The sequence below is a fragment of the Phoxinus phoxinus genome, assembly GCF_949152265.1.
Source record: "Phoxinus phoxinus genome assembly, chromosome: 2".
NCBI classification, from domain to species: domain Eukaryota; kingdom Metazoa; phylum Chordata; class Actinopteri; order Cypriniformes; family Leuciscidae; genus Phoxinus; species Phoxinus phoxinus.
Window position 1 is genome coordinate 48017743 of NC_136877.1, and position 22408 is coordinate 48040150.

Sequence of the window (22408 nt, forward strand, 5' to 3'; positions counted from 1 at the left end):
CACCTCCTGGGGGAAAAAAAGTCTTGGAGCTGAAGAGAGGTGGCGTTTAAAAGCTACCAGGGGAGCATTTGACTGGATTCATGGTGTCTGGATTTTCAGATAGTGTTCCCTCACACTAAAGGGCGGAGTTGCTGTTCTCAAACTATTTTTAGGTTGCACACCAGACCAGTAAAACAAAATACTACTGGCTGATAGTGAGTAGTAAAGGATACATTGTCAATTAATGCAATGCATTTTCCAGATAATATTTTTTGTTTTGGCATTTGTGTATCATGACCAGTGTTGGGGAAAGTTACTTTTAAAATGCATTACAATATTGCGTTACTCCCTTAAAAAGTAACTAATTGCATTATTTAGTTACTTTTTTAGAAACGTAATGCGTTACGTTACTTTTGCATGACTTTTTTTTTCGCACCTGAGCTGGGCTTGTTTTTTTATAACACAAAAGTTTTATTTTTGGGCAAATGTAAAGAACCTTTCACACCAAAAGTGAAATAATAATCCTCAGGCTGAAGGAAATGTGTACAGTAGAGGAAAGCAAACAAGCAAACCTTTCTATCTTTCTATCTATCTATAGTCATTTTTACTTATTTAACTGAATCATCGAAGGTCAAAAGCAAGTACATTGGTCAATAAAGTGAGATTAAATGCAAAAAATTTTTTTTTATTTAACATATTTAGTTATTGGAGGTTTGCAGTATTCTGATTCTGTATTTCACTGATTTTATTCATTTTGAGGAATATTGAATATTTTTTGTGTGCAAGTGAGATAAGTAAATGCTCCTTTAAATGCAAACATTTAGTCTAGAACTACAATAAACACCATGTACACACACTCACACACGCGCGCGCCTCTGCACTTTGATTTGTCTCAACTTGAGGACAGGAGAGCTGTCAGTCAATAAATGGGAAAACAAAGTAACTTGCGTTACCTATTTGAAAAAGTAACTCAGATATTTTGTTGTAAATTTTAAAAGTAATGCGTTACTTTACTAGTTACTTGAAAAAGTAATCTGATTACGTAACTCAAGTTACTTGTAATGCATGACAATTTAATTTCTCACATTCTGTCCTTTTAATTTATTTAGGAGTGGGATTCCACTTTAAAGGAAAACAGCCAATAGCTTTTTGTTTATGTCACAGCTCAGAGCCTTTGAGCTCAGTAAAGCCACAGTTTTCTCCTAATCTCTTACCGTTTCTCCTCCTAATCTCCACATCGCTTTCAAATACAGCATTCTGTGCAGAATTCATAATGTGTGAACAAGTGACCAATTTTAGCTGCAGCTTCAGTATCTGTTTATAGTGTCTATCTCGGGACACTTTAGATTTTAGAGAGCATTTGATTGGATGTGAAAATCTGATGAGAAGCTGAAGTGCAGAGTCATCCGAAATCGCATACAATATAGATGATAAACAGTATGTGACAAAGAGTATGTCCGAATTCACAGTAGGCTACTCATAAAAAGAGTAGGCAAAAAGGAGCCAAATGATTCTGAAGTGTGCATACGATGGACAATGAGGCCACGGAAGAGGATTTGTGAATGACAGTGAGTGATGCAACTGACGCTGGGAGGTCATATAATAATGACAAGGCAAAATGTATGTCTGGATTACATTCATACATAGGCTAGAACACACTTTTTTTTTTTACCTGTCATGAAGTAATTATTCAAAATAAGTACTGCAAGAGAGTATGCAATTGTGGACGCAACCTCTGTTTTTAATACTTGAATTGTCATTGTTTTGGAGCACACTAGTTTATAACAGTGGTAGGTATTCATAGCCTACTAAAAGCCAAAAAAATCGATTTCATGGGGACTTTAACGCTGGTCCTTTCTTTTCATGCATCAAAATATAAATATAAACTGTATAATATAGATGAGATTAAAACAAATATTAACCAATTAATTAGCTATTGTTGTGAGAAATAAATCAGTGCACATTACTATCCCTTATACTGCAATTGTGCCTAATCATGGTCAGGATAGACTTGTGTCCATTTTAAAGTACTACTAATCCCAAGATTCTCAGAGGAGGTCCATTATTTCCGGGAAAAGTGTTGCCAGTGGGAAGGTGCGCGCAGGGGGACCTGTTGGAAATGACGGGAGCTGAAATCCTGTTTCACTAAAGAAATCACAACAAGCAACCCGGGGTCTAAGGCAGAGAGCACCGAGCCAGCGGAAAACAGGGTGTGTGTGTGTAAACTATAAAGAACAAATGTCATCGCTGAATCTAGAGGTGTTTTAGCTGGTTAGCACGTTAGCTCGCTCCACACCTGCTAGTCGGCTCATTTGGGCTGCTTGACTTACACGCATCTCAGTGGACACATGAAACAAACATATTCCCCCTCATGCAAGCACACGCCATGGGGAATTCTTGTTTAGATGACATATTTCAGAGGTCTCGTCATGCTTATAATAATTAACTGTAAAGTTGTTTCGCTGGAGACATTAGCTGGCTAATTAGCTATTAATCTGCCCACTGACCTACATTCCGCTAGTCGCTATGAATAACTAACCTGCGTTTAACTATTTAGGTGTTATTAACAATTAATAAATAGTTTGGGTAGTTAGTTAGTAGTACTGAGTAGGACTTAAATGTAACGGTTTTGTTTCCTTATCAGCGGTTTGATGTGTTTATCACTTAATGTCATTTTTAGTAACATGATTTAATAATTATTTAAATGCATACATTTAATGATAATCTTTGACGTTATATTGATAAGTGTGATTATTGTGGGACCGTTTGGTAATATTGTAGTGGTTTTCTCTCAGGTAATGCTCAATGGAGACGCTCATGAGTGCTGTGGCGCCGGTGAAGCGCGCGCCCGAAGTGGACTTCCGCTCGGGCACGACGCTGGAGGAGCTGTCGGCGCAGGTGCACGCGCTCGTGCTGCTGGAACAGGGAGAGTTCGGGGACCAGACCGCGCTCGAGGTGCACACGGCCAAAGACTTCATCTTTAATATGCTGGGTGAGAAGAATACCACAGTGAACACACACACTTATATGTACACATATTTGAAACAACACTTTGATTCCTTGTGTGTGTGTGTGTGTGTGTGTGTGTGTGTGTGTGTGTGTGTGTGTGTGTGTGTGTGTGTGTGTGTGTGTGTGAGAGAGAGAGAGAGAGAGAGGGGCAAACCCTACATTATGAGGACAAAAATATGGCAGAATCTGAAATCTTTGTGGGTGAGAGGAATACCATAGTGAACAACACACACACATAAATATACACAAAATAGAAACAACATTTTGTTTCCTTGTGAGTTTTCACGAATCTCCCTCTCTCTTATTCCAAGTGATGTTTAAAAAAAAAAAAGTAAATATGCAGAAAGTTTTCTGTGATGGGAAGGGTTAGTTTGAGGGGATAGAATATACAATATAAAAATCATTATTTTTATGGAAAGTCCCCATAAATCATGAAAACACTGTGTGTGTGTGTGTGTGTGTGTGTGTGTGTGTAGTTTCTGTCCAAACATCATCCTATTACTGCTGTAGCTGATTAGATAAAGTGTGTACAGTAAAACCACCCTGTATACATTTAGGTATGGAGTGTGTATATATATATATTTTTAATGTCAAATTGCATTCAGGATGTTTGGAATGAAGTCGAACTCTTCAAACCGAGTGTGTATTTTATAAAACAGATGAAAAAGACTAAAAATTTTAGGCATATTTTCATTGGACTGATAAGCTTGATTTATCCTGGTCTCTGAATCAGATCTTGACCCGAGTGAAGCTGTTTGTCCAGCAGGTGTCTCTAGTTCTCCTTGTTTGTGTTTTTCCCACCAGATCTCCCCCAACACCCCTTTCTAATCCCTCACTCTCACACACACGCACACGCACACACACACACACACACACACACACACACACACACACACACACACACACACACACACACACTAAATGTCATCCTGTTTTGTGTGACATAAGTGAGGCGGAGAGATTTGCGGGACTGTATTGTTCTCTGGAAACATCACTGGAGCTGCTTCACATAATCCTGTCAAATGCTGGATTTGCTGACAGTTTCTCTTTCTCTCTCTCTCTCATTCTGCTTTTTTCTTTCGCTCGCCTGCTGTTTTTATATATATTTTTTTATAGCCATAGCCTGTTCTCTCCTCCGTAGGAAACCTTTTAGCCCGTAGCTCTCGTCTGTTTTGGTTTCATTTGTCCCATTGTTAAATGTGACTCATCCAGTGCTTGTTTTGTTTGTCGTTTACTTTTGGACTTTTGTTTACTGACGTGGATATGTCTTTTTCTTTTTTCTTTTTTTGCCATCCTGTCAGTGCGACGTTTATGTTTCTTTCTGCCTGCCTCCTGTTGCTTCTCCCTTTTTTTCTTCCTTTTTAACCCCTTGATGTTCAGCCAAAAGCTTCCTACTTATTTTTTTTCTCTCGTTTGCTGCTGTTTCCATCTCTCACTCTCTAAAAATATGCAGACATTTTCAAAGCGACATCCATCACACACCTACTGAGAATGATAGATAGGCAGCTTGTTATTTTTATGCCAGGTAGGGGACTCTTTAGCATTAATTTTAAATATTCTGCCTCCTTATATACAGTATTATTTGAAAAACTGATGATCCACTTTTGTAGACCCTTACCTATCCGTGAGAACCTCGATGTTAAGACGCTTCAGAAGACCTGAATGGATTCTTATAGTGCAAGCGTGGCACTGATCAATTAATCATAATGATTTCTGTTTCCACACCTCCATGACCTGCAGACATTAGCATACCATCTGCACGCCAGCCTCTAGACTCGCCACAATCCTGCGCACACATTTCTCCCAGAGGAGCTAATTAAACTGAAATAGTGTTAAAAATGTAAAGGGCAAAAGAGATCATCATTGTTATTGTAGAAAAACAAAAAACACTCAGCATCAACGTTCTGGTGTGAAGGTCACCGGCTCCCTGAAACAACAATCTTTATGTCAACGGGTCATTCGCTAATAATTACGTACACTAACGTATTTATACGCACATTTGAACCTCTCATGAAAACTGCCTAGTTAACGCATGAATTTGTACTTAACTCGTTCTAATGTTGATGAATTTGGAGTAATCTAAATGTATCTATGTTTAAATCTTTATCTTAATGTTTATAAGGCCACCATTTTTTTCCGTAAATGTAGAATTGTGTTATTGATGAATCATGATTTGTTTGTGAAAACGCTCTTGCGCAGATTTCGCATATGCATTCTTGGTGAATCTGAAACCCAATGTTTTAGTCAAACTGAAATCCTACAAGGCCATTCACACCCCCAACCCCCCCGACTTAATGCTGGGTATTGACACGTTTGTATTGACAGTGTTGTAAATAAAAGTTAAGCACTGTTTTCTAATTGTGTCCTCTTTTGGAAGACCAAACAAAGTAGTTTGGCTTTCGCGACGAAAAGCATAGCGTCTCCGCGACATGGGGGGGCTGGCGGCAACAATAATACAGCGAGAATAAAAGTTACGCCTTCTTTCTTTGCGTATACATGTGGGCGGTGTTACGAAACTCTGCCCCACACACTGACGTAGATTTAACGACATGTATTGCATTAAAATAAAGTAACGAGAGGAACGTCACCCAACGTAACGAAGTAAAAGTACAGTTTTTTCATTAGAAATGTACTCGAGTTAAAGTACCCACATCTACTCTTAAAAGTAAAAAAAATCAAGTAAATGTAACGAAGTAAATGCTACCCACCTCTGCAGCTAAATACTAAAGAAAAAGGAAAACATGAAATTGCATCATATGACCCCTTTAAGATGCACTGTATCTTTCAACACCATCAGATGTTCATTCATGTTCATGTTTATTTCATGCTGTAACTAGTAGTAAAGCGGAAGAGATGATCCGTTCACGTGCCACTTGGCGGTACAGCGATCCATCTCGCCATTTATTGTTTGAATTTCATAATAAAATGGACAGAATTGGAAATCTGAGACTTTATTTCATATCCAAAATAAAGCACAAGGCTTATTGTGATTTGTTGGATGGGAGCTACAATGTTCTGTTCATTCATCAATTGAAAACAGCATAAACTAAAAGATCGATTCTTTGGATTTAAGAATCGATATCAGTTCATCAAAATGAGAACAGGTTAAAATCTAGAAATCGATATTTTTTTACCCAGCCCTAGTCAGAATAACACAGGGGTTCCCAAACTTTTCCATGACAAGGCCCCCCAAATACCACGAGGTTCTGGCCAAGGCCCCCCTTTTGCAGGATGTGTTATTGAACCCATCGACAATAATACAGCAAATGTAGAAATAAATCAAACATATGTTAACATCAGATTATGTGATGGTGTTTGATACCAGCCGATCAGAAAGATTATAGAGATGCACCGATTACCATTGTGTAGGCTGATTCCGATGTTTCATTGAGTTTGATCTGCCGATACAGATTTTAGCCGATTCCGATTTCAGTTTTCTAACCACTTTACAGCACGCACAAATATTTATTTTCTATTTTTTTCATTTTATTAAACACCATATACTTTTACCCAAACTGAATAATAAAAACAAATTGAAATGGGTAAATTTCATAAATGTATCTATTTTTGAGTCTTCATTTTCTTTTCTGAGATAGTCTACTCCAGTTCTTGTTAAAACACACTAGACATGCAATTAATGTGCATTTTAGGCACTTTTTGTGTGAAATCATATTTATTTTGTCCATCAAAAGTGTGCTTTCACTTTAATTGAACCCCGCTTCACTGCTGCTCCTGCTCGCGGTGTGAATGCACTCATTGATTAACATGCACGCCACGCTGAAAAAAAAAGAGGTGTGAAACGGCCGTAATTCACGAGGTTTCCTACATGTGCGTTCCGTGTGCACGTATGATGCTGATGTTGCACGATGTTTATCATGCAGCGCTCGAGTGCATTTGACCGGCATAAAATTGGCATATATGTCAGACTGATTGGCCGGTCGCCTAATCTCTAAAATATTAGCATTAAAAGTATTATGTTCAGATAGGCTACGCAACAAATAATTATAATGCTATTTCATAACAATTCTCATAATAATATTTTTTAAAAAATTACGTTTTTTTTTTCCAACTTGCTGCGGCCCCCCTGGCGCCCCCACTTTGAAAACCCCTGGAGTAACAGACCTAATTTCGACTGTAGCTTGGCATCATCAAGCATATATCGGACACTGATCGTCTGTGTTATGTATTGCTTGGACAGACAGATTATGTAGCATCATTATAACTGTGCATGAAAACATTCATCCATATTGTTATGTCATTTTTACTTGGAAAAAGTCATAGAAGTCAGTAAATGTCCTGTAGAGGTGACTCAAGTCCAAACTTCAATAGACCTACATTATGTGTTTGACAGCAGTGCATGTTGGGCTCTGATTTATGACTGGGAAATGCGTATGCTAACCAGCGTCCCTTTGGCGTCTGTCATGCTGAGTGATGTTTTGTATCGAAGACATTATTCTGCTTTTGTTTTAAAGTGGTCAATAATGGTGACCGTATGAGGGAGTGATGAGTGAAATGCACCTGGTGCTGATGGCTTCTGCCTGTAGGGAGTGATGGACTTAATGAATTCATTATTATTGCATGAACAAACTGGTAATTAGTAAAGTTATTGCTACTTGTGTTGGACAACATGATTTTTTTTTTAACACCCCTGGAAAGACACCAATTATTTTTCTTATTTCCCTAGTGAAGGATCATCTTTGGATTATGGGTCATTAAAGCACTATTTAGAAACACATCCATATGGCAGCTATACTTAGTATTCAGTAATTGTCCTCCTCTTAAAGCACATTTTTATTAGTGGATTGAATGTAAATGAAATTAATGTATGTGATAAATAATTCTAAAGAAATGTGTATTGACCAATTTCTACCTTCATAAAATATTAAAAGGCAACATGTTTGTTTTCATTAAAAAGGATTCCACTAGAGATTTGAAATGTTCATTTTAAAGGATTTAAGGAGCGACGGCTTGAATTGCGAAACAGAGTTGAGGGAGACTATCTTTCACTCTGGATGAGCAGGAATTATCTGACTCCGACTGAGAAGAGGATTAGGGAGATTTCTGTCATTTTAGGAATAGCATCATCTTACTCTGTTTCCCTTCCTTCCTTCCTTCCGCTTTTGTTCCTCACTCACTTCAGAAACCAATTATTTAACTAATACTGCATATTATAATTAATAATATATTGTAGTCTCAGAGGTGATATGATTTGTTTGTGACAGTGTCAACTGCAAGAAAGATCACTCTTGCACTATGACGGTGGCTTATCCGCAGTTGGCGTGGGTTTCTGCAAAAAAGATCTCACATCTGTTTTAAAGCACTATATTCTTACAGATTTGAAGGTTCATTAAGCCAGCCTTTCTCAAACTTTTTTCAGTCAGGGCACCTTTCAAAAGTGCATAAAATCTCAAGGCACCCCAGTGTAAAATATAATTTAAAACACTGCATAACCCAAATATAAATTCAAAAGTCCTGTTTATTTAGACAGGACAGCAATGAACAGAGCATAATACGAACTGTAAATAACAATAATAACAACAACTTTATAGCAACTTTATAGCACCTTTAAAAACACAGGTTTGCAAAGTAATTCACAAAATAATTAATCAGAGACACAAATGCCATAAAACCGTAAGAGGTGGACCGCCCAATACAAGAACCCAACAACAAATCCAGACCAGGAGAACTAAAATGAAGTGCAGAATGCAGTTAAAATAAAATAAAAAGGGGCAGACATGACAAAAATAAATAAAATCAGATACAATACGATAAGAAAAAGATGCATGTTAAAAAATGCACCAGAGATAAGCAGGAATGTTTTTCCATATAGTACTTGTTTTCATCCGTGCCATATGCGCATGCACACACACCCACATACACCCACACACACAAACAATAATCCGCAACGAGAGAGGGAGAAAGATCTACATGCGCGCATGCACAAGCCGGGGGTATTATCCCTATTATCAGGGATATTAATAGTATTAATTATTAATTAATTATTATTATTATAGGTATATCTGACTATACCTACATCCAAAAAAAGAAAATAGGGGAATGATATTACATGCGCTTCATGAGGCGGTCTCTTGCTCTCTCTCCCTCTCTGCCGTGCACGCGCTACGCGGTTTGGAGCACAGTCTCTGTCTCGCGGGCGCGCTCGCTCTAGATTCCGGGAGATTTTAACTAATTCGCGGGCATCAGTGAGCCGCTATCAATATGCGGGAGACTCCCGGGAGACTTGGGATGTCTGCATTTGGTGGGAGCGGCGGCGCTGTCCTATAATGTTAGTTGTCACCCTGACATAACAGTGCGTAGAATTTGCCTATAATGTAAATGACTTGTTATTTTATTCGAGCTTTCTATCTATTTGCTAAAAAATAAAGTGAAATAGGCATTCATTAGTAGTAGGCTAAATAGCAGCATGTTGAAATGATGTGCCAAAATGCGTTTTCTATTAGGCTACAATGAAAATATTGTACAGTAGCATCAGATAAGGTCAGGTTTGCCGAAGTGCGTTTAATTTATGCTATTTGTTTATTTTTGTCCCTGTGCGCCGATCGGAGACGGAGTTCACTACTGATATTGTTAGGTAAGAGCTTTCTAGTCTCCTTCCATCGCCCAATCAGCGGATGGCGGGCGGTGCGGTTTTGAAAATTTTTCAAAAACGCTTTTGCGGATGGATGGCGGACAGATGAGTTTTGTGATGCAAAAGTTTGCGGATGAAATAATAGCCCATTCGCGTATCTCTAGGGCGCGGCTCCCTAGGGGGCTGAAGCGACCCCGGTGGGGACGTCATGACAGTTACTGATGTGAGACGGATTTTTGAACGGAAACGTGATCCGTTTATATGTTTAAAAAGAAGAAGAATGTATTTATGTAAATTAAAATATATTTAGTATATGAAATGTCAATTTTTATTTAATTTTTTTTTGCCTACATAATTTTTTGGCGGCACCCCTGACACAGTCAGGGGGCACCCCAGTGTGCCGCGGCACCCACTTTGAGAAAGGCTGCATTAAGCCATCGGTTCCCAACAGGGGGGTCGCGGCCCACAAGGGGGCCTCAGCGAGTTCTGTGGGCGGTCGCGTCATATTTAGAAAAGTTTTGAGCAATGAGCATTAAATAAAAGTCCCTAATTTTATTCTGTTAAAAATTTACACAATTTATATAATGAGCGAGTTCATCATGAAATCATTTTCCAATCCGTGTTTGTCTTATCCTGAACCACTATGGTACTCCTATCCTACTGTTTACGTCGGGACTATTTTACACTGGTTCGGATCGCTGCGCTGTGGAGTAGTCCAGTACCTGCGTGACTCGACATAGACGTACACAAGAGAGAAGTAGTTCCGGCTACAATGTTCTTCCGAAAGACGCATTATTCTGTTAATAAACGCAAGTTTATTATCGCTCGCTATAGCGCCAAAAGCGTAAAAAATAAAGCCTTACATTGATAAAGCCTCACAAATAACATGCAAGTATTGAGGTCCCAGACAGCAGTCATTTAGTAATAGCCTACATATATATATATATATATTTTTTTTACCTACACACCAGTGTGAATAATTTTATTGCATTTTAAATAGGGCCAATTTATAGGCTACTCCTAGGTTTACGTTTTTAAATTACAAGGGGCCTACTGATGTTTTTGTTATTGTATTTTCAATATTATAGGCTATTATTTGTGCATAAACATACTGGTTATAGTAAACATAGCAGCTGTTTGTTTGAAAACAACATATTTTGTCATCCTTGCTGCAAGCTTACAAGAGCGATAATAAAATTAAATGTGAAGGGGGGCCCTAAAATATTTTCTTGGGAAAAAGGGGGTCTCAGACAAAAAAAGGTTGGGAACCACTGCACTAAGCGATTTCTGAGAAACAGTTGATATTTGAAATCGACACATCAAAGAAACAAAAGAAAAAGAAAATCACTCACTGATCTTCATATCTTTATACTTTAACTAATATAAATCTCAAATATTAGAGACGTCTAGTTTATTAGTTCTTCAGGCTGCTGATTTTTGTTCATGGTGTTCAGCTGCAACACAATGTTTTGCAAAAAAGGCACAGAATAAGTATTTTTGATATCTAAATGTTTGACTTTGTTTTTTTTTGTTTTTTGTACTATATTGGAATTGATAAGGATAAGCAGAATCGGAATTGGGGTCAAAAATCACTAAAATTCAGATGATACCCAACCCTAGCGAACACGCTACGCAACACAGGCAAACACTAACAGTGGGCGCAAGTATGGATGAAACAGCCGTGATTCAACAACAACAGCATATCTTGAACATAGCAAAAACCAAAGTCACTCGTGTATCAAGCAGAAACCATGAAACTTATGTGTCCGTTTTCAGGCCTTCCTGCTTTCTCCAGTGCAAGAATATTAATTAATAAAAGAATATATCCAATATTAATATATCCAAGCTCTAGCCTGATAACACTTCTTCCAAATTATATTCCTCTGACCTTTTCCTTTTTGGTAATGTCCCAGCCATCTCTCTTTCTACAGTCTTTTCTACAGTCACTATCTATCATGAGCGTATATTACTGATAGGCTACACGAGTGTTTTGGTGATCGGTCCGATCCACTTTGTTGTTTTTTTCCTCCTTATTTACACAGCCAGGACTATGTACAAACTCAGTTTTGTTTTTTTTGTTTTTCAGCACACACAGACCAGACATCTAGCAAATATTCACAAAATTGTTTTAGGTGTTGATTTAAATTTTCAACAGTGTTTCCCAATAATGATTTATTCATTAATAGCTTATCTTTAAAAGCATAAAAGTTTTTTTTATGCATAAAAGAATAACATTTGTCTGAACAACTTAAGCAGCAGGAATTATCTTAAGATCGAGTACTTCATTTGACCTCTGGCCCTTTTCCAAGACAACTGATTGCATTTAACTTTTATTTAATATTTTTTTATTATTGATGCTCTTGGGGTTAGAAATGTTAAATGCTTTCAGCCTTTTGAGCTTAAATTGTTTAGAACTGTGATAACATTGCCCTCCTGTCTAACTCCTACCCATCCTATATCTACCCACCCCTCCATTTGTCTTTTTAAAGACAGGTGATATTACCTCTTTAGTCATGAATATTCTTCCTTTTCACAGGCCTGGTGCAAAAGGTAGACAAACGACTACCGGTTGCCAATGAATACCTGCTGCTATCAGGTGGGGCCAGGGAAGGTGTTCTTGACCTTAACCCAGAGGACCTAGGTGACTACGCCAAAGGCGTTGACTATGATCTGGACTTCACTCTACTGGTGCCTGCTCTGAAATTGCATGACCGCAATCAGCCTGTGACGCTGGACATGAGGCATTCCCCACCATGCCATTCATGGCTGAGCCTGCGCCTCTGCGATCCCGCGATGCTGATGCGTTGGCGTATCTGCTGTCAAGACGAGATTAATACAGAGAATAAAGATGTGGACGATGAAGAGGAAGAAACTGGCGGAGTACCAGGCTCAATCCCATCACTACAGCATCCTCAATCATTAGATGGGTGCTACTTCTCTCCGTTGTTGGTTGCCGATTGGTTCTGGAGTGTAGTTGGCACAGCGGTGGAAGACTTGCGGAGGAATCCTCAAAGAGGGATTCCTGTTCCTGATCGTGTGGAGCGTAATGGCCCTTTAACAACACTGATTCTCACTGCAGGAACTAGCCGTATCCTCTACGACTTGCTTCCAGTGGTGTCGTTTCGTGGCTGGCCGGCCGTCGCACAGAGCTGGCTTACAACCAACCATTTCTGGGATGGTAAAATAACGGAGGAGGAGGCCATCAGTGGGTTTTACTTGCTTCCATGTTATTCTCCAGCTGCAAGTCCCTCAACCAGACCTGACCGTGAGTGGAGACTTGCCTTCTCCCGCAGTGAGGTTCAGCTAAAGAAATGCGTGCCCTACCCAATGGCACAAGCCTTCCAAGCGGCTAAAGCTGTATTGTCAAGACTGTTAGCTCGCCCTCGCACCGGCCTTAGCCTCTACCACCTACGTACCTTGATGTTTTGGGCATGTGATCGCTTGCCGACCAGCTTCCTTAGCTGTCCAGATCACGAGACACCTGCACGGCTCTTCCTTGGTCTTCTTGATGACTTGTCTCACTGCGTTCTGGGCAAAAACTGTCCCAATTACTTCCTACCCCAGTGCAACATGCTAGAGCACCTCACGGATGGCGCTGCCCTGTTAGTTGCGCGTAAACTTGCACATTTACGTTCTGATCCTGCAGAGCACTTACGAGCTGCTTTAGAGCAAGCGCAACAGGCATGCCAGCTCAAACGAGAGGCAGCGGGAGCTGGGAGCAATGGGCATGGGTTATCATCACCTAGCCACGGATATGGTTCAGGATCACCACAGGATGACCGGCTAGCACAGCGACTACAACAGCTGGTGACAGAAAACCCTGGCAAATCAATTTCAGTCTTCCTTAACCCAGATGACGTTACACGTCCTCATTTTCGCATTGATGACAAGTTCTACTGAGCTGGTTTACACACTTCCCAGGGTACAAAAACCCTATATGACAGAACTTATAACGGACATGGTTATGTCACTGTGCTTCTGTATTAAACCAAATTGTCTCCACAGAGTTTTTTTTCATTTGTCTCGCTCAACAAGGCTGACTACAATCAAAGCACCTGCTTGACGCTCCCATGAGGGTTTAACGGGTGTCACAAATGTCAGGGAGAACAGAAGTAACCGGGGGAAGGATAGATTATTTTTTTGTTATGCGACTTGGATAAAATAAAAATTCACATCCTGAGGAAATCCCTATTGATGGACTACACATCAAGCAGACTTGATCCAATTATAATATTCTATAGTTTGAAGAGTTGTAACTCGCTACTTAGCACTACTGGGAATAGAAACTACTGATATTTTCTGCTGAATGAGGGCAGTAGAGCTGGAAAACCAACTAGGCCAAGGTACATCATGATGAAACCGAACGCAATGTTTTGTGTGTGTGTGTGGAGAAGTTTGCGATTATTGATCACATAAACTTCTTTCTTTAGTCTGTCAGTTACCCTGCTTGCTCCCTTTCTCAGGTACTTTTTATTACTTTCTTTTAACTGGCGAGTTTTGACCACAGTCAAAAACAATAAAAGTAGAAAGATAGAAAAAGACAAGGAATAACTCGCAAATCCAGGTCTTGTCCTTTATGTATAAGAAGCTGTTGTACAGCCCGTAGAAACAATCTTTATGAAACAAATACTGTTCGAAGCTATTTTTTTTCTTTTTGATTTTTAAGTTATATGCCGATGATAGTATATCAAGTATCAGAGATGCTGTATAGAGATAGGTTGTACACTGATTGATGCTAATTGTGTATCCTCTGATTGGATTCAAATCTACACATAAACAGAATGTGTTATAATGTAAGGGCTTTTCTTTGTCAATCATTATTGCATATGTTTAAATAAAAAAGTGAAAGTTAGATGTTTAGAGAGAGATCTAGACTGGGCAACAGAGGTTTAGAGAAAGGATTGAAGGAAAGTCTAAAGAGACATGAGTGTGTCTCAGTGTTTGTGTGTGTGTGAGAAAGGATCCTACAGTATCTCACTCTTGCAGATTTGCATTGGTAGCTGTGGGAGGCAGAGATGGATGGAGAAAGTCAAACACGACGTCCACTGGATAGATTAGGCCGAACCAATGGGACTCATGGGATCGCAGACATCTGCTCTCGCTCACTCATTGTCTCTTTCCGTCTCCTTCCTAAATCCTTCCCTCTTCATCGGCCTCCATCTCGGGCTGTTCTTTATCCATCTCTACCTCTTCGACTGTGCTCAAGGATTAAAGAACAATATTACATGTGTATTCAGCATAAATCGCATTAGCACCCTGTGGGAGTTGGCAGACTATTCATGTGTGCTGCTGACATGGCTGCTGCGCATATACAGAGCATTCAGTAACAGCGTGGCCTTTGAATGATGGCAAAATGGCGAGGAATAGGCTTTCTCTAGTGGATTTGTTATTCCAGACATGCTACTGAAAAGAGTCTGTGTAGTGTTGCACATGGCACAGGTAGGCTACTATACATATATCTGCTGAATGCCAAGGAAAAGACACTAAAGATAGTTCAAGAGACTGATTAAATTTCATGCGTCATGAAGGAAAGCGGATGCATATCTATTGTAAATTGTCAGGGTTTGACACTGTATACCTTAAAAGGCCTATTTAGTGGGTTTGAATATTGTGAAATGCTTGAATCCATATTTGTAATGCTATTTTCAGTGCTTTACTGCTTATATTATGACCGTTGTTTAGCACAATGCCTGATATCAAATTAACTGTGGTACTATGCAAAAATTTCTGAATCAACTCTATGAATGAGATATTAAGGCCTGTCATGCCTGTGATTATTACCAAGAGGGTTTTATACAATGATTGCATTGGGGAAAAATTAATGTTCCTGCCTCAGGGCATGATGAAATGTTCTGAATGCATTTCAGGTTAATATCTGAAGAAAGCCAAAGCACATTTATTTTCCTTCACAACTTTTTTTTTTTAAATAACTTGTCCCCAGTGTTTCTTTATCTGATAGCGTAGTCCCGCTGGTCATGCTGTTGTGTACAAAAGAGTATTTTTGCCCTTGAGCAATGAATGTAAACAACATATTTTACCTCTTAAATTAATCTAGTCACCTACTTAAATTCCCTGAATGGAAATGAAATGACGCATATTCAAATGGTACCAAATATTTGTACATTTTCATATCACTATCTATTGTGCCTCAGAAGGCATTTCTTTTTTCTTTTTCTTTTCTTTTGAATTTCTTTTGTGCAATTCAATGTGATGCTGATCGTAGCATGAAATAAAACATTACATCTATATAAAGATTTGTGATATCTATGAATGTTGCCCATCTCAAACTTTTGAAACAAGACATCATCTGTACTCTAAAGAGCGATTCCAGACAGTTAAATGTATTTCTACATTATATAAAGGATGATTTGGTATGATCATACGCAAGTCATACGCTGACAAAACCAGATGATTGATGCATAACGATGAACTCACATTTAATAAACACCAGGAACCATCATAAACCAACACCAGCACACAACTTCATCACAAGACAATGAACCGGAAATAACTGCGGGTTTATATACACAGGATGACAAGGGGCTAATGAGGGACACGTTTGTATTATTGGAAGAAACCCAAATAAGATGCAGAATTAAAAGGCATAATAATCCTACAAATAAGACCCGTTCACACCCAAGGACGAAAAATGAAGATGAATAAAGATGAAGTGGGATCACTTCCAGAATAATAATATATTTTTTATTTTTTTAGATGATGAACGATAAAACATTGACAGCCAATCAGAATCCATCCAAGAGCTCGAGCATTTAAAGCACCACAGGACAAAACTGCAGCGTACACTTAATAAACAGAACATTTCTTGTATTTATATTGTTATATTTCTTGTTATAGTTATCTACATAGCTATTGTTCGTGGTGTGAATGGTGGGACTTTAGTCTCAGATTTTGTGGCCTCATATGTGCAGTACACTATTTGTGCAACAGAGGACGCTGTTTGACTACAAAGTGTTGGCTTGATCTTCACACCTCCATTCTGTACCGATTCTCACTCGAGGGTTGTAGTTCAGAAGACACTGTCACTGCCATATCTTTCCTCAGTCTCCCAACACGTTACTCTTTATGTACATTGATAGAAACGGGATCCATAGATCAAAAAAAGTGCACGTTGAGAATCTGGGACATACGCTTGGAAATAATGTTGGGGTTTTGAAAGACTAAAACAAAGATATGATCTAAAATGCAGAGGAATTATTTAAGATTCTGCACTATTTCTAGGTCACCAATCAGATGTTGTTTATGATGTTTACCACGTCAACGAATAAAGCTGGAATAACATGGATTTGCAGTAACGTGTCAGCTTGAGTGCTTCTGTCTTAAAGGGAGACCGATACTAAGACAACTTTTAAATATATAATTTGTAATGGAAAAATACACTGCCTGGCCCAAAGAAAAGTCTCTGTTTGGATTTAAATAGGCAAATGCTTGAGAGTCTATGACTGGATCATTATTGCTGTGATTATTATGTTTCTATGTTGTATGTTTGGCAACAGTTCTTCTAACCCTAATTGATAGAGTGTAGCTTTTCATTTCAGGAAGACACATCATGGCCATATTCCAGGATGACAATCTCAAGACTCATCAGGCTCAGATCTTGAAAGAATGGTTGTGAGGAGCATGAAGAATCAGTTTCACACATGAATCGTCTCCTCTGAGTCCAGACCTTAAATTCATTGAAAGTCTTTTGGAGGAGACTTTACTGAGTGCTGGACTGTTGCATTGTCAATACAAGATCTTGACTAGAAACTGGTGTACCTCTGGATGGAAAGAACATTTATGTATTATTATTTTCTCTAGTAATCTCAGACTTTTGGAACTCATTATTGTTACTAGACTGACCCTAACCATAATGAACTTGTGTTTAGCATTTTATGTAGGCCATTTATGAACGCAGATTTGGCTATTTTGACATTTCATATCCTCCGAGATGGCAAAATCTGCTCATACTTTCATCTCAGCTGACTCACACACTCCTGATAACATTGTATTGTACGTCAAGACGTGTTTGAGGTTGATTGTGGTTGAACATTTTGCTGAAATACAAATTTAACAAGAATTGATTTCCTTTTAGTGTTTAATAATTTAAGGTATAGGTCATAAGAGGACGGTGGCTTGAAGGCTTGTGGTTGATGGATTGATGAACGAATGATGTTAAGCCAATGTTGAAGAGCTTCAGACACTTCTGAGAAATATGATGAAGTTGCAGCCTCATATTTCCCACATACTGGACACACACACACACACATAGTCTCGCTGATACCTCAGCAGTCTGTCCCGTTTCATAAAGAGGATTACACATCAGGCACGAGGGGATTTCCTGGAATGGGACACTCGCATTCTGTCTGCCGCCTGTCTGTCAATCATTCAGTCGTTGCTATTGCCGGACATTGCTTCATTGCAACCACCACCTTGATTCATCCCGTCAAGGTTAAGCAAGGGACAGATGTGAGATTTGATCCTCCGGGGTCACTAAAGGGGAGGCGCATCTCTCTGTGTTTGTCCTGCTAGTGTAATTTGTTTCTGTATTCTTGGCATGGTGTGTTACTAGAGTGATCCTAAAGGAATTAATATAAATGACAGTGATCTCTCTCTCCTCTCCTTCCCGTGATGTAGTGTAGTCATTAAACAGAAATTGAAGGCTCACGGGGGCCAAATTAAAGCTAATTCTGTTGATGACCAAAAAAAAACTGAAAATGGTGATGATAAATGTTCTGGGGTGCGTTTCCCAAAAGCATTGTGAGCCTACGTAGATTGTGGAGACCACTGGTGCCACTGGTTTCTACGATTTGCTTAGGCTTATGAGGCTTTTGGGAAACGCAGCCCTGGATTGCTTTGCACTGGAGGAACAATCTTCCACACTCAACTCATTAAGAAACATTTGTAAACGCAACTTTTCCTCAAGCACTCGAGTCACAGTTATCCATAGGCAATTCATTTTTCTGTACTGCTTTGTGAAACTGAACCCTTCTTAATGTCTGCTCATATAGTTGGATGCCTGCGCTAGCTTGTGCCCTTCCGGCCAGTTTCGTATCGCAGTCTGGCTAATGTTATTATTTCTTTTTGATTAATAGGTTTTGTTGTATTATTCCTCACTTGCGAGTCACTTTAGAGAAAAGCATCAGCTAAATTAAATCAAATGCAGATCTTCTTAGAGATGGGGTATTACTGTATTACTAGGCACGTTATGATTTTAATTTAAAAAAAAATCTAAATCTAAAGTAGATCTCGCATTAACGGTTGTATGTGCAACATCACTTTAATGGTTATTTAATTCAGCGACGTTCTGACATTATGCAAACGTTCTGTGAAAATTTTAATTTGGCTTGCATTGAATAGTTTGGCAGCCAATTTAATCCAAAGTGACTTACCTTGCCTTCAATGTATACATCAATTCATGCATTCCTTGAGGATTGAACCCATGACCTTGGTATGTCTTGCATCATTCTCTAGTTTTTGAGATATGAATGCAGGAACACCCACATTCAATGCAAATCCTGTCAACTTTTTTAAAATTTGTTTGCAGTATTTGTTTCAGAAACTATCCAAAACATCTTCAAAACGTGTCTCGAAACTGCTAGCATACAGTAGCTGGGCTAAAAGTACAGGGGCTGTGACACTTTAAATGTACATTTCTCTGTTCAAAACTTGTTATTGGTTAAATATTGTAAAGCTGGAAGGCCAAAGAAATTAGCAAAATTCTGAATAAATGATGTCTCTGGCATTTTATTAGCTATGTTTCAAATTTTAACTTTAACCTTTGCGAATAAAGAAGTATTTCCATCTCATGTGTTCAAGAGAACAAAATTATCACTTGCTGGAATTTGCAAAATATCTGTAATAAAAAATGGAAGTTGCTGCAAGTTTCTGATGTTTGGGAACTCAATCGTGTGAGACACTTCTCGCTGCTGGGAGACAATTAAACTAGATCATTCTGATGCCAGACTTTGGTCCAGGCCTTTCAGAGTGATCAAGCCCAGTGCCGGTCCTAGAAAGCTTGGGGCCCTTAGCAAGTCTTTAATGTGTTCATAAAAACACCAAAAAGAGCCCTAACCCCTTAATCTGTTCTTTCAGTGCAATTGTACTGTCAATCAACAACAGTGTGTTGAAACAGTCAGTAAAAATAAGACAAATACAATTGGAAAAAAAAAAGATAAAAATGAAATAAACAATTTAGCCTACTAATAATAATAGCATACAAAACAGAAATGGAATAAAGTAGGCCAATCAAATCAATTAAATATACATAGACTCTTATTAAAGTTCCTAAAGTTATTCAGTGACGATTGTCTCGTCTTATTTTGTTATTTGATTAACAGTAATGACACAGACAGCTGCAGGTTTATTAGGCTACTGTCACTTTAAGACCAAATGAGCAGATCGAATATACTGACAAGCATTCGATTACTTTCCCTACTCTTTATGTTCACTTAAGACACAACCCACTGCATTTAAGTGAAAACTCACCAAGACGGGTATTTTTATACTCCTTATACTCGTCCGTGTTTCGCTCGATCTCGGATCACACGGACAGAAATCCGCCTGGGGAACAGCGTCTCTTTCGCAGCTCAATACACTTATAACTCTTCTTTTTTTTAAATCAAGTATGTCCAACAGGAGGCTGTGGCTGTATATTTAGTATTATATATCACAGTTTTTTTTAAATCTTTTTATATAGATGATGCCCCTGGTGGTTCGGGGGCAAATTGAACGACACTGATCAAACCAGCCTTTGAGTTGCTGTATGATGAAATTGGCTCGCTGGTCCAGTTTGTTATCCAGTCACATCCACTGTTGAGGCAAAGTATTTTTGTTGCGCATCGAAAGATTTATTGTGTTTCCATCGTATTTTATAGTCTTCTAATTCGATACATTTCTATTAGACTAGCCTCATCTTTATCTGTTTTTAAATCTAAGTTAAAAACTATTTTGTTTGATATAGCATTTAATACAAAGGCTATTGGATAACCCTTCCATTGTACTTCATTGTAGCACTTTTTTTATGGTATTTTACTTACATTTTTATTTGTACTGTGTTGTATCGTTGTTAGTTTTTGTGTTGTTAGTTATTGTAAAGCACATTGGACAATGTGGGTTGTATTTAATTGTGCTATATAAATAAATTGGCATTGCCATAAATGTTTTTATCTGCATCAATTGAGTGCACAAGTTCTTAAGACACAGTCTAAACATAGAGACTGTGCAATAGCCCCAGGTGAAGGTTTCATATGATTCATGTTATAAATGGAAAAAGGAGAATTGCAGATTTATCTGTCCCTAAACATCTTGCACAAACTGGTTGATCCTCTATGCCGGTCAGACAGCTCCTTGATGTATGATTGATTGGGCTTGTATTGCAGATAAGTATTTTGAAAACGGCAATAAACTATTTTGCATTTGAAAGATCTGGAGCTTTAAAACTGCTTGTCAGCCTGCAGGCTAATAATTGAAATCAATAATGCCAGCCATGATAATTACTCTGTACCAATAACTCTGAATAAGCACACGGCTGATAAATAAACAGCACGTTGACCAGTTTACCGACCGGTTGATTTCTCATGGAGAAATTCAGCAAAGCAGTCGTAGCAACTGAAAATGTGCGTTTAAATGAATATAATTCGTTTAGTTTTCTGTTTCTGTTTCTTTGCACAGTCAACCAACACTGTCTGAGGTCTAACAATCTGAGATTGAATGTTGGGAAAATGCAGCGCTGTGGTTTACCAGCTAATGCAGCATGAAGCTCTTATTTGTAAACACAGCAAGTGTGTTTGATGCCCGTAGGGAGCTAGTGCGGTTCGTATTAACGTAAGCGTATTGATTGTAACATTATCACATTTAGTCCATTAGCCGCTGCTGCCGCGGCCGGACTTGCCGGGTCTCGCAGGGCATTAACCAGTGTGCACGAGTGTTCGAAAAGATTGGACTGTTGAGGTAAAGTCATCAGCCCATGAGCATTTTTATACAGCAGCTCACACTCACAGGGCCGTAGCTAATGAGGTGCATGCTGGGAATTATTCTGTGGAGGCCTACAATCATTCCTGTAGGTTTGATGTTGTATAACGAACTGAAAATATTTTATATCACAATAAAAAAATTAACAACAAACATTGCTATTAATTCTCCAGAAAAGTCGGATCCTCTGCTCTGATGTGCATTTTGAAACTGAACAGACAGGAGTTTTCATGTGGAGACCGAGTCATGTTGACAGGAAAGAAATGAAAATCTGCTCACCCACACGAAATGAAAGGAAGGAGAAGGCGGACCGAAACCGTGTAAGGGTTTATCAAACACGTCATTTTTAATAGTAACAGACAAGTTGTGTTCTTCTCACACAGGTCAGATAAAAGATGGCTGGGTTTACCACTCTGCCAAATGCTTGTTTAGTTCTCATGCATTTAAAAAAAAAGAAAAGAAAAAAAGATTTGTGTGTTGGACACACTTTACATTAAGGTTTGATTTGTTAATGCATTAGGTCATGAACTATGAACAATACTTTTACAGCATTTATTAATCTAGGTTAATTCATTTCTACATACACATTTTTAACATTGTATGAATTAACATTAATGTATTATGAACAATCTACAGCTCATATGCTTCTACACAAGCACATTTGCATTAAAGGTGCAGTAAGTGATATCTGAGAAAGTGTTAAAAGTGGATCGGACTGAGCAGAACAACACACTTGTAGCCAATCAGCAGTAGGGGGCGTGTCCACACATGATGGGGGAGGAGAGAGTGAGCCAATCAGCAGTAGGGGGTGGGTCCACTCATGATGGGGGAGGAGAGAGAGTGAGCCAATCAGCAGTAGGG

At 38.7% G+C, this 22408-nt stretch overlaps 3 protein-coding genes across 4 annotated transcripts in view; 2 read left to right on the plus strand and 1 right to left on the minus strand.

Moving 5' to 3' along the window:
- Positions 1 to 16876, plus strand: part of tm4sf5 (transmembrane 4 L six family member 5) — a 367250-nt gene extending 350374 nt beyond the window's left edge. For both annotated transcript variants that reach the window (XR_013800607.1, XR_013800608.1), the window contains one exon: positions 16866 to 16876. The gene's annotated coding sequence lies outside the window, so the exon portion shown is untranslated. The remainder of the gene's footprint in view (positions 1 to 16865) is intronic.
- Positions 1 to 22408, minus strand: part of LOC307012412 (calcium/calmodulin-dependent protein kinase II inhibitor 2-like) — a 428881-nt gene that overhangs the window by 216142 nt on the left and 190331 nt on the right. The gene's annotated exons all lie outside the window — the stretch shown is intronic.
- tmem102 (transmembrane protein 102) lies at positions 1987 to 16900 on the plus strand. The gene is made up of 3 exons (XM_079638881.1): positions 1987 to 2189; positions 2775 to 2971; positions 12114 to 16900. Exons 2-3 carry the CDS (start codon positions 2785 to 2787, stop codon positions 13475 to 13477), a joined length of 1551 nt encoding a protein of 516 aa, XP_079495007.1. The 5' UTR covers positions 1987 to 2189; positions 2775 to 2784; the 3' UTR covers positions 13478 to 16900.